The 12,110-nt window shown below is 41.2% G+C and overlaps 1 protein-coding gene across 2 annotated transcripts in view; it reads left to right on the top strand.

Annotated features, from left to right (window-relative positions):
* Window positions 1-12,110, top strand: part of SORCS1 (sortilin related VPS10 domain containing receptor 1) — a 359,470-nt gene that overhangs the window by 327,406 nt on the left and 19,954 nt on the right. For both annotated transcript variants that reach the window (XR_009557597.1, XM_035132751.2), the window contains exons 21-23: window positions 1,194-1,317; window positions 3,264-3,376; window positions 5,175-5,306. Coding sequence is in view for 1 of the 2 variants with exons in the window: in XM_035132751.2 (XP_034988642.2) it covers window positions 1,194-1,317; window positions 3,264-3,376; window positions 5,175-5,306 (369 nt within the window). In the remaining variant the exon portion in view is untranslated. The remainder of the gene's footprint in view (window positions 1-1,193; window positions 1,318-3,263; window positions 3,377-5,174; window positions 5,307-12,110) is intronic.

The raw sequence follows: 12,110 nt of genomic DNA, 5'->3' as shown, positions 1-12,110 counted from the left end.
TGCCTGATAAATTGTTCTTGTGTGTTGCTAGACTCGTCTAAGGCTACTTTGAATTTCGATAGGAAGTTAGGAGAGCTCACACTAGCAGGAAGTAGTTGACAGGGTGGTGGGGCAGCGACATTCACCTAACCTCCCAAAGTCACTGCTGTTTAGGGTGGTGGCAAGTGCTAGCATGACTGGATAATTTTTCATATATGAAGGGGGTCAGTTCAGGTGTAACACAGATATGCAGGGTGTTTCCCTTATCTCTGTTTCGTTTATATACGACACCTCTTGCCACATAAATGGCTGTAAATTTTAAAGCAGCCTTCTTTTTGCCTTCTCTTATTTGTTGGACTATTTAACCTATCCTGGGCTTGCTCAATGAAGGGCGAGCTACAAAATATACTTAATATTTTAATATCCAGGATCTTGTTGCATAAACCTTGAATTATTTGTCCCTGATTGAAAGCTGGAAATCTGCAGCACTTTTGCCTCCAGCTGAACTGATTGTTGTTAAGCACTTTTGCAGAGGTTTCATTAACTCTTATTTTTATATCCATTTGCATCCAGTGATAATTTTGACCTATACTGCCCTTTGATAAGATGGAAATACACATTATCGTTCTCTCTATGTTGCTGTGAGGATAGGTAATAAAAGGATCCTCATGTAAAATGACTTCATGCATTTTTCTCGAGATCAGCAGCACTACCAAAATCTGTCCCATCATAACCACTGATATCTACAATGGTTCAATTGAAGAGTGTTTTTTCTCATATTTTGAAATATGAGAATTGGCTGGTTATTTTGGGAGGCGTTTGTCCACCTGTATGCTGACTGTCTTGAATCACCTGAGTTAATCTACAGAGTCATATTTCCAGCTCATCTGTTTTCTTCTTGCTGTACCCTGTGGTTTGGATTGTGTTGAGGGTGTTCAAATGGATAAGACTGTCAGTCGATCTTCCACTTATCCTTCCTCAAATTGGAGCTTCTAGGAATCCTGGTGTTTGGGTGGGTGCCTATTTATTTATTTTGTTGCTCACTATCTCCATGGTCCCCTCTTCAGGCCAACAATACTGGGCATCCTTAATCCAAGTCTATTTCCAGCAGCAGGTTTAGGAGAAGGGTCCTTGGCCAGACTCTCTGTGCAACTGAAAATGAGGCAAGCCAGGGCGTTAAGTACCTTCCCTGCTTTCTTCTTTTACCTTTGCAGCCACTGATCACCCTGGAAGGGAGCATTGCATTTACATTCTCCACTGAAGGGATGAACACTATCACAGTGCAGGTTTCTGCAGGAAATGCCATTCTGCAAGACACCAAGATGATTGCTGTGTATGGTGAGCCCTATCTTGTTCACTGTTGTTGATTCATTTCTCAGACTAGTGTAGCGGTTGGCCTGTCACACACACACCCCACACACATGTTACTCAGAGAAGAAGGAACTAAGGACACAGACAAGATAACATTTTTCAAGGGGGGATGTATCTGTAAGATCAAGTTGTCAAGAAGGGCAGCTGCAAAGTTTTGATGCTCTTACATTTTGTGGAGTTCTGCATAGCTGCGAGGACCTGAATTAAAGAACATCCATGATTTTCAGGACTTCATATAAAAAGTGTTTCTTTTTTGCACTCATGCCCACATCAAAACACATCTGGGAGACACATCTCCCAAACCTCTCTTGTTCTATATACATAGTGGCAGCACATGCTCAGTTCAAGTGCTGAAGCCTAATGCCACCCTAATGTTCATTGCACCTGTGGTCCTATGCCTACACTTACCATACCTAGAAAAGTGCAGTAGTTGTCTCTCAACACACTGGACATAAATCTGGTTGAAAAGAGACACACACTATTCAGTGTGCAAAATAGAGTGTGAACTGACGCAATAGAGTTGGACTCTCACTTTAATGGAACAGCACTCAACACCTTTGCCAAATTGCAGAAGCCTAAAGAGTAGCATGGATAAGAGATGCTTCTGGGGTGTTAGGAGTAGGGGGTGGGGCTTAAACATTTCCATATATTTTCCCTGGCGGTGTGCAGAATAAAAAAATACTTTCTGCCAAAATGCACTTACCATTAGCATTTCCCCATTTGATATTCCCAAGGTTGTTTTGGTGAAAAAAATCCAAGCTGTAAAATGTAAATGTAATGCTCAGAGCTCCTGCAAAACTTATCTCTAACTTGCATAGAATACCCAATTCTTGTGTTTCAAATGCTGAGCTCAGTATAACACTTCTCCTAAATCCCCAGTCTCTGGTTCCCCTGCTGTTTAGCACTTTAAAATAATTGCCATGCAGCCTCTCTTATTTTGAGGGATGTTTTGGAGTGTTTCATTTGTATCCTTTCAAAAGACAAACACCCTAATTGCTACAAAAGATGCTGGCATTTTGGGGAGATACAGAAAGGGAGGAGGGAATCAAAGCAATTAATGCAAATGAGGGCTCTGCCTGATGAAATGCGGGTTGGGTCAGCTGGTTTATGGACCATTAACACCTAATGAGCTGATTGCCAATAAGGCTCCAGACTTACCTGCATTAACAGTTTACTCCGTGTCAGAGCAAAGTTAAAGTTGATTTAATTAGAAGCAGACCTGAAGTATCACTTCAGAACCAGCTCAAGAGACCCTGGATGTTGTTTGGGTTTACAGGATTTAAGTAACATGCACCGTTCTGATAACGGGGCAAAGCACAGCTATAACATAATAATGCAAAACTGCACAAGGACAAGACTTACAACGACTGATTCATACACCTACTGTGGCCCTGGTATCTCCCTCTCTCTTTTTAGGCTACATTGTGGTTAGCTGAACTTTTGCAACTTTTCCAAAAACCTTTCAAGAGCCATTTCAATTTCCTGTAAAATAGATGGCTACACAGATACCGGTAGGTGGATAGTTACAGGGGTAGACAGATGCACAGATAGATAGATATACAGATAGATTTAAAAAAAGCTTCACTATACCCTCAGTGTAAAAACAACAACAACAAGTATTCTAGGTTCTACGCCCCCCATCACTTTCCATCTTCCCTGCTACACCAGTGCATCATCATAAATGATGTTGTTCTGATTGAACAATTGGTAGATCTAATTCTAAACAGTTATTTGCTGGCACAGCCGAGTGATAGGATCAGAATGTTAATCAAGTTGTGTTGTCCAATATGCACATCAATCCAATTGATTAGAGAGCCAAGCACATTTTAAAAATTCAGTAGCCATGTCTCAGGAGCTTTCACTCATAATAGCCTTTTCGTTTTCTCCACCCTGCCTTCCCTGTCTTCCCCTAGAGCAATTTCAATCGCTACGGTTATCATTCTCTCCAAATCTGGACGACTACAATCCAGACATTCCTGAATGGAGACGAGACATCAGTCGAGTCATCAAGAATGCGCTGGTGGACGTAAGTGCGGAAATAAGTTGTAACTTCTCCATAATGCATTTCTTTCCCTCTGTCTAGCACTCGCTTTGGAAGCACTCACCTGCAGGAATACCTCTCTAATACCACTTGCAGAAACTCTCCAGTGATTTTGCAGGGTTATTCCGGGAAGCAGCACTAGTTGAATTTGGGAAACACAAGCAGTTCTGGTTTTGTTCCTCATGGCTCCAAGAGGAAGCCACCACTGACATGTTCTTACATCTGTAACAATATGTTTCTCTTTTGACATGTACTGAAATATGTGAAAATTTATCTTGTTTCATTTGTAGCTAGAGAGAGAGGCAGTTTAGATATCCAGCTTGCAGTCTTCATCTCATTTCCCCTTCAGTTTGCGCTGCTTCATTGCAGCATTTTATCCACGGCTGTGGTGGCATTCAGACAGTACACCAAGGCTTTCCAGGTCACTGAGGGCTGCCCTGTGCCTGAGCTTTGATAATGCAGTTCATTAATCACCCCTGCTGCATTCACTTAGCAATATGGAATCAAAAACTGAAATGCTCATTCCTTTGCCACCTTTTCTCTACAGAGTAGGTGTTCCAGAACACAGAGCAAAGGAGTACTGGGACCCATTGTGCAAAATAATATTCTTGGGGAAGTAATTATCTAGCCTGTGGAACTGGTGCAGTTCTACTGAAGTCAAAATGATTGACACAATGTTTGTGACAACAGAGCAAGTGTGTTTGTGAATACATATTTTTTTTTGGGGGGGGGGACCGTTCACAACAGTCCACTTTCTCTAGCTTCTCTTGGATAAGCAATCTGTTTTTCTCTGTATGAATTTCTCAGTAGGGAATGTTAAGGGGTTTTAAGGGAGTTTAACTGTGTTTTCCATTGACTCATAATAATAAAAAGAAACAGAGTTTAATGAGCACAAGCATGGCAGTGGCTCACCAGAAACGGGGGGGGGGGGGGAATAATGTAATTGAATGACAGGAAGAAAAGCAACAGCAATATATAACTGTGCCTGCACAGTGTTGTTTATAAAATATAGAAATGGAAACAAATTGAATCATAGGCCATCCCACTTGTTCCACAACAGCAATGACCAACCACTTCAAATCACCAGATTCTTGGGTGAAATTTGGCGGGAGGGAACTTCAGAACCTCCAGCATAGATGAATAGTGTTGCGTGTTGGGGCAAAATATATATCTTAATTTCACATATACATTCATGGGTTCTGATTTAGCGGGGACTGACCAGGAATGAGACCTTGGGGTGGTAGTAGATAGCTCAGTGGAGATGTGTGTGGTGGCTGTAAAAGAAGCAAATTCCATGCTAGGGACCATTAGGAAAGGAACTGAAAATAAAAAAATGCAAATATCACAATACCATTACAAAAATCTATGGAATATTGTGTATTCCAGAAAAAAATATTTCTCTACTTTGTAAACAGCACTGTGTCATTCACAATTCTGGTCACCTCACTCCAAAAAGGATATTGTGGACTTGGAATAGGTTCAGAAAAGGGCAACCAAAATGATCAAGGTGGTGGAACAACTCCGCCATGTAACCCCCTGCCTCAAAATCTGCCTTGGAAGATTGCAGGAAGCTTGGGGGGGGGACCCAAAGCAGTGAGGAGGGGAAAGCAAAATCTCATTGCACAAGCCAAAGTCTGCTTGTGCAACCTTGGATTCCTCTCTCTCTCTCTCTCTCTCTCTCTCTCTCTCGGCATTTTAGCTGATTGAATGATTTTAGTCCTCTTAATTTCAAGGTTGTGATGTCATCATCATGTCATCATCATCCTTTCTTTCTACATACTAGGTAACAGGCATTTCCAGTAAGCATATCTTGGTGGCAATCCTGCCAGGTTTACCCACATCAGCAGAACTCTTTATTTTGCCTTATAAGGATGTCACAGGAGAAGACAAACGAACCGCAGAAGACCTACAACAGGTACTGTTTCCTTTCATTATGCACAACTGGTGTGTGCAGGGAAGAGATTGTATTTTAACTTCTTCTCTCCACCCACCCCCCACCCCCCAAAAAATGTTGGCAAACAAACACTGCAAATTTCAGGAAGAATGCATAGGGAAAAGTGGACTTTCCACATGAGTGTACTCATCAACCATTTTCATTCATAGCAATACTTGTCACTTGCATGACAAATATCTGAAACTTGAAATGTTAGTGCCCATGCTTGTTTGCGAGTCACACCAGAAGGTCTGTTTATGCTGCTCCCTGGAATCTGTGCTATAGAATGACAGACATGAGTGGGAAGTATACAATGCAGGAATAAAAGTGTGACTCCCAGAAAACAGAGAGAGATCATAGCCCCTATGATGGCATTCACATGGGTTTTCCTAAGGGTCACTTCACCCATTTTTCACAAAGGGAATGATTTCACTATGGAGGCAAAATCCTCCCATTTATGATGTGATTCTCATAGATGTCAGAAATGAACTCAATTAGTGATGAGTGTGCTTTTATGTATAAACGTGCCAGTCTTAGGATTGGATATGTTGTTTCATAAAATCAAGATGTCATGTGTATTGACACCCCCCCACCCAATGCACCTCAGCCAAGCAGAAGTCCCCCCCCCAGTTCATGCTTTATCTTTGCTTTGCTTTGATCTTGCTTGACAAACTACACATCTTCGTAATTTTCTCCACATGCTGGTAATGAACATCAGGAAAGAAGATTGACTGCCTTGCAGATACCCTCCTCCAACATAAATTGGAAAGGAAGGCAGTACATAGAATCCCAGATTTACTACTGACCCAACTCGCCTCCGGCACTTGGCTGCTTATTGCATTCCACAAATTATTATATAGATATTTTCCCTCTCGCATTCCCAGACTCGCTGTGGTCATAAAGTATTGTAACACTGGCACATTGTCATCATAAGCCTTTATAGGGAGACAAGAGCAATACAGCTTTTAACAGGGGCTCCAGCATCCTCTCCACTATTCTTCCTGAAGGGACAGGATTGTAATCTGCCACATTACTGGAATTATTCTTTATTTGTTGCTAGGCGTTTCCCGTGGAACAATATAGCACTGCATGGATTTTATAATATAAGGTTGAAACTACTTCCACCTTCCCCACCCCACCAGAAGTTGGTGTTGGGTTCTCATATCACCAATTGCTCTAATTTGCAGCATCGTGGTTCATGCTCACAGTGGCTCTGCTACTGATTCAGGAGCCATGCACCCACACAGAGCTAAATCAGCTGACTTTCAGCCAATAGCAGTAGCTGTCAGTGTGTTGAGGGGGAGCTGCTCTCGTGTGTCTACCTGGATAGGGCTGGGGTGGGATAGGCCGGTGGCGAGGTTGGAGCCATGAAAGTGCACCAGTGGTTCCTGACCTCACTGCCACCTTGAACCCAAGCCATGTCCAGGTAAGATGCAGCAAAGTTTGTGTCAGCAGTGTGAGTTCCACAGCTCCAACCTACCAGACCAGTTGCCCCTCCTGGGAGCTTAGGGTGAAGAGCGGGTAATAAATAAACAAATAGTACTCTATCTGTTCCTCTGAAATAATTGTGAAATGGTGGGTGCTTTGATGATGTAGTTTCTATAGCTTATATAACATGACAGCGATAATGACTCCTTGATTTTTTTGAGGTGACAGGAAACTCTGGGGAAGAGAACTAATGCTCTTATGAGCAGGAAGACTGAAAATAGGTCAATATTTCAGTTAAGGACTATGCTGTCAAAATAAGGACTACTTAAGGGCTCGTGGGGGAATTTTTTATTGGTTCATTGGTTTGTTTTATCTTGTGTCACATCTGTACTTGTGTGAGAGCACTGGAAGTAGCACTGAATGTCTCTAACTCTCAACTGAGCTTAGAGCTCACAGCTGGTGTTTGCTAAAAGTGATAAGCCCCATTTATTTGTATTCTCACCCTCCCCAATGTGATTTCCATCATGTGAGAATGTAAACAGGGATGAGCCCTTTAGCCCCCCTACCCGTGTCTTCCCATTCTTGCAGTTCCCCACCCCATATAGTGGGGTCATCTGTAGCAGACAGTCCGTTCTACTCATGTTGGCTCTTTGCATGATATCAGGATTCTTCACCATTGTGTCTGTGCATGGAACAAGTGAATCAGGCTATCATTCACTCTTGCCTAAACAAAAAGGTTTTCTAAAACTAACTGAGTCGAAGTTGACAAATAGGTGGACAACCGGTCTGGAAACCTAAGCTCCCTTCAAGCATTACTTTTGTGTGGAGGACAAGCATGTTGAAAGGGCCTTGGTCCTACTCCCAAATTCTTGCTGCTTCCTTTGCCATAGTCATGATGAGAAGAAGGTCTGTGATGGGGAGCTTTCTCTGTGCATTGAGGCTCCCTGTTCAATTGAAAACCTTTTTTGTGCTGTGGTTATCAGTGTGCATGTATATCCATGTGCATTGCTAAAACATTGCTGAAAAAGGTGAATTTGATGTGAATATACACCAGAGTCCGTGTGTGTGTGTGTGTGTGTGGTTGTTGTTGTTTTTAAAAATAATCATCCCACAAGGCTGCATTTGTTCATAGTATAACTAAGGGCCAAAATAGTCTTACCTACATGCAGACATACATTTTGATCATTTTAGGATTGTTTTCTGCTGCCCCCCCCCCAATCATTGCACATTCAAATCAATTTACATAGAGGGGAGAAGATTTCAATAGATGGAAAGAACTGAAAACTGCATTAAACTGAACATACTTCAATTACATAATTATTATTACAAAGTCCACTGGTTATATTTGCAATGCAGGAGGAATCTGATGCAAGACAAAAGGAGCTGGAAAAACAATAATGGAGCCAAAGGAGAAATTATTCCATCTATAATAGTTAGTAGGAAAGTGTATATGTGTGAGAGGGAGATAAAAGAATGAGTAAAATGAAGTTAACTTGTAAAAGAAGAATTGAGCATCACATGAGACTATTGTGGTGTCAAAGGTCATAGTTACACATCCTGACCACCATTAAATATATATTACTAAATTATGTTCTCACACACAAGCCAAGCAACTTTCAGTGTGCCACTGGAGGGCAGTATTATACCTGCACACACATGCCCACAAGTGCCTATAAACATTTAAACTATTTACCCAGTTCATGCTACCCAGTTTATTCATAAACTTAGAATCCTGGGTCAGAATTTTAATGTTGACATTTTACTTCAGGAAATGTTGAGATTTCTAATGCAAACAAAATGTGAAGTACAGTTGTTGAAAGGCTGATCACTACATACAGAAACACACAATTGCTGCCTGACACTCAAGTTGCCTTACAAATGATTAACAGTGTACTCATTTGCTTGCTTACTCAGAAGTAAGGCCTGCTGTGCTCAATGGGACTTGCTTCCAAATAAGCGTGCATAGGATTAAAGTGTAAATATAGGTGCAAAGCCTTATTCATAGCTAATATAATGTTAATTAGGCAATGTTACATGCAGTCATGAGTTATTTATGTCATTGCTGATAACTGCAATCAGCATTATAAAGTACAGAGCCTTTAAATCTTTGCTGCTTGGTTCCTTTTTTTGATTCAATAAAGGAGCTTAAGATGGCTGCCTGTTTGTTCTGGGCTTCACTTCACATAAAACTGTGTACATTGCAACCAGGGCCATACATTAGAGTAGCTCTAATGCCTGAAGCAGTTTGGACCTGTTGCTGCATGAAAAAAATATACAATACTATAAATATCTGTACCGGTGTTGTGACATCAAGACTGAAATGGAAGATTTCTCTCGCTCTAGAATTTGGCACTACAGCATTTCAGTATACTAGAATTAAAAACATCCCCCTCCCCCAAACGATATCACAATATGGAACCAGATTTAAGCTGGACATAATCCACAGGGAGATGCTTATGGAAATCCCAGTGAGAGGAACTGCCACAGCTTTTGTTTCATCTTATTTCATTCCATGAGGTTTCAGAAGGACAGCCTCTATGTAGACTGTGCACACACAGTTTTTGCATAACTACCGGTACTTCAGTCCATAAACTCTGCGGAAATGTTTGCGGAGGCTTTGAGTTATAACTACTGTACTATTTTTCACCAGATATAAGAAATGAGAACAAGAAAGATAAAGCAGTTTTCCTTTTTTTGCCGCTGGCCAGTCATATGATCATTTTTTCCGAACAGATTATGAATCATCTGGCCCAGGCATAGGTAAACTCTGGCCCTCCAGAAGTTTGGGACTACAGTTCCCATCATCCCCCACCACTGGTCCCGTTAGCTAGGGATGATGGGAATTGTAGTCCCAAACATCTGGCTGGAGTTTGCATATGCCTGATCTGCCCCCCCCCCAAATTGTCCTCCTCCCATTAGGGGCAATGCATACAAATGCTTTGCTGCAACATACATCAGTTTCCACCTTCGCCTGTTCCTCCTCTCCTTTCCTTCTGCCAGGGTCAGCTCTAAATATTTGACTATTATTCTAGGTACCCTTCTTTATTCATTTGTGATCTCACTAGGGGAAAGTGCCCAACATTGCTTAGAAACCACACACACAAAAAAAAAATCAGTTCAGGTATGAAAGAAGTGGTTAAAACCGGTGCAGTTTTGAAACGTTCAGTCCACCATCTTGAATCAGAATGGCACACAACTGTACAGAATTATGGAATTGTAGAGTTGGAATGGACCCCGAGGGTCATCTAACCCAAACCCCAGCAATGCAGGGATCTCAGCACAGAACTGAAAGTAGGTTGGGCAGGAGAGAGTTGTCGATTGATATGTGTAAACCCAGTGCCATGTATATGGAATTGCAGGAGCAGGTGTGTCGTTCAGTGGTAGAGCCTCTGCTTCTTGTGCTGTAGGTGCCATGATTCGACCCTGGAATTCCCAAACAAGCTTGGAGAAATCCCTGTCTGAAACCCCCAAGAGTTTCTGCCAGTATGCCTAGAGAATATAGAGGGCCAATGATCTGACCCAAGATAAGGCTTCCTATAGCCCACATTTTAAATGCCTGAATCAACTTGAATGAGAGGCAGAGGGATACTGAGATTGCTGATGCACAGTGTGAGATAGGCAGACCTTATTCAGGCAGAACTACCCCAGAAGCCAAATTAAATTTGTTTTGTTCTCTTTGTAAATTAACTCCCCCTCTCTTTCTTTTTACAAATTATTTGTTGTTATTATTCATTATATGTCCGTTGATGAGAGAATGATAGACAAAGAATGGCTTCTATTACAAAGAAACATTTTTGCACATTGCGTCTAATTCTGCAAATGAAGCAGATAAAGTCAATGAAGCTATGTGAAGGACCAAAACTAATTCAGAGACCTAATTATTTTCACAGGGGAGAACTCTTGATGACTCTAAATTAGGTGTTTTGCAATGCTGAGAAGCTTCATCTTCAGCATAAAAGCAAGAGAACAATATAGGGCAGCCATTGGGCATAAATATAAGGCAGTTTGGACCTGTGTGTGTGTCTAATTCTGAGAAAAGGCATAAAAGTATAACTAGATTCTAATGTTTAAAAATGCTGTTAATTAAATAAATGTCAGATCTGTGGTTGCTCTTTTTATTGCATTTTATTTTCCTCCTTTTGTATCAATGTTTTATGCAGGTGTATTATAGTTCAACTTCCAACCTGCTTCCAAATTGTTTGCAATGAAGAACTAGAGCGAACTGCATTTAAGGGAGGGGGGATGAAATGGCTGAAATAAACATTAAAATATAGCTTTGCAGGCAGATTTAAATTCCTTTTGTTTTATTGGCAGAGAGTGAAATTCCTCCAGGATGTTCTTGTGTACAAGCCCCACTGAAATGAATGGATAACTCATGCCCATTCACTTCAATGGGGCTTGTGTAGGAGAGCAGTGCTTGTGCTGGTTTGTTTTTTTAAATCATTCTCCACATCAGCCTTGCTATTTCGTGGAACCATAGGCTCTGATAAGATAATAAAATAGTGCAACTGTAAAGTGAAATGATTTATGTATTCTTTTCCCCCCTTAATATCTCATTTAATATGAAGCAGAGTACTATGTAATACCAGTTAACTTTTTAGAAGATCATATTGGATAGATAGATTTTGAAAAATAAAAATAAATAAAACGACATCTTGTCAGTCCTGTTCTACACAGCACTGTTCATCTGTTACAGGCTTTGTTCTCACGCTCCTTCCTGAGGCAAAGTTGTCTGGTGGATGCTTGTAGGTGGAAGATTTCAGGAAATAAAAATGGTGGCTCATGCCCTTGGATTCCCCATCCCATTTTCTTCAGCATGAGATCTGCAGCTTCTAGAACCCTCTAAAACATACCACAAACAGTCGGGTGGGAGAGATTCTACCCAAAGCTAAATCCCGGTATCTCTTGTGATAGGTAGTAAAATGCCCCCCCACCCCAAAGCCATAGTCATGTTGTGTTAGAAGAAGGGCAAACAGAGTCTGCTTCCTTGAATCAGTATTTCTTTGAAGAAGCCATGGGTTGTTGTTTTTCTCTTTATCCCAGTAAGTTAGCATTGGCTGAGACAAAAAAAGAAGCAGCAGCACCCTAATGGTGATAGTCAATATATTTCTTGACTATTTTTGTTTTGTTTTGTCCTAAGCTCTTCCCCACCCTTTCAACAATAAAACTCTTTCTGCACACTTAAACCTACATCACTGAATCACTTTTTGTTGATGACCTGCCACCCCAATCTTCTCAACCCATTACGTTGACGGGGACAAAAAAACATGTACAATTGAGGTGTTTTTAAATTTTATTTTGTTGTTGTTGTCCCAAGTGCTTCTTGCTGGTCGATTGGACTTTGCTGATTGGATTGGA

The sequence above is a fragment of the Zootoca vivipara genome, chromosome 5 (genome assembly GCF_963506605.1).
Source record: "Zootoca vivipara chromosome 5, rZooViv1.1, whole genome shotgun sequence".
Taxonomy (NCBI): domain Eukaryota; kingdom Metazoa; phylum Chordata; class Lepidosauria; order Squamata; family Lacertidae; genus Zootoca; species Zootoca vivipara.
This window is presented reverse-complemented; position numbering and strand designations above follow the sequence as displayed.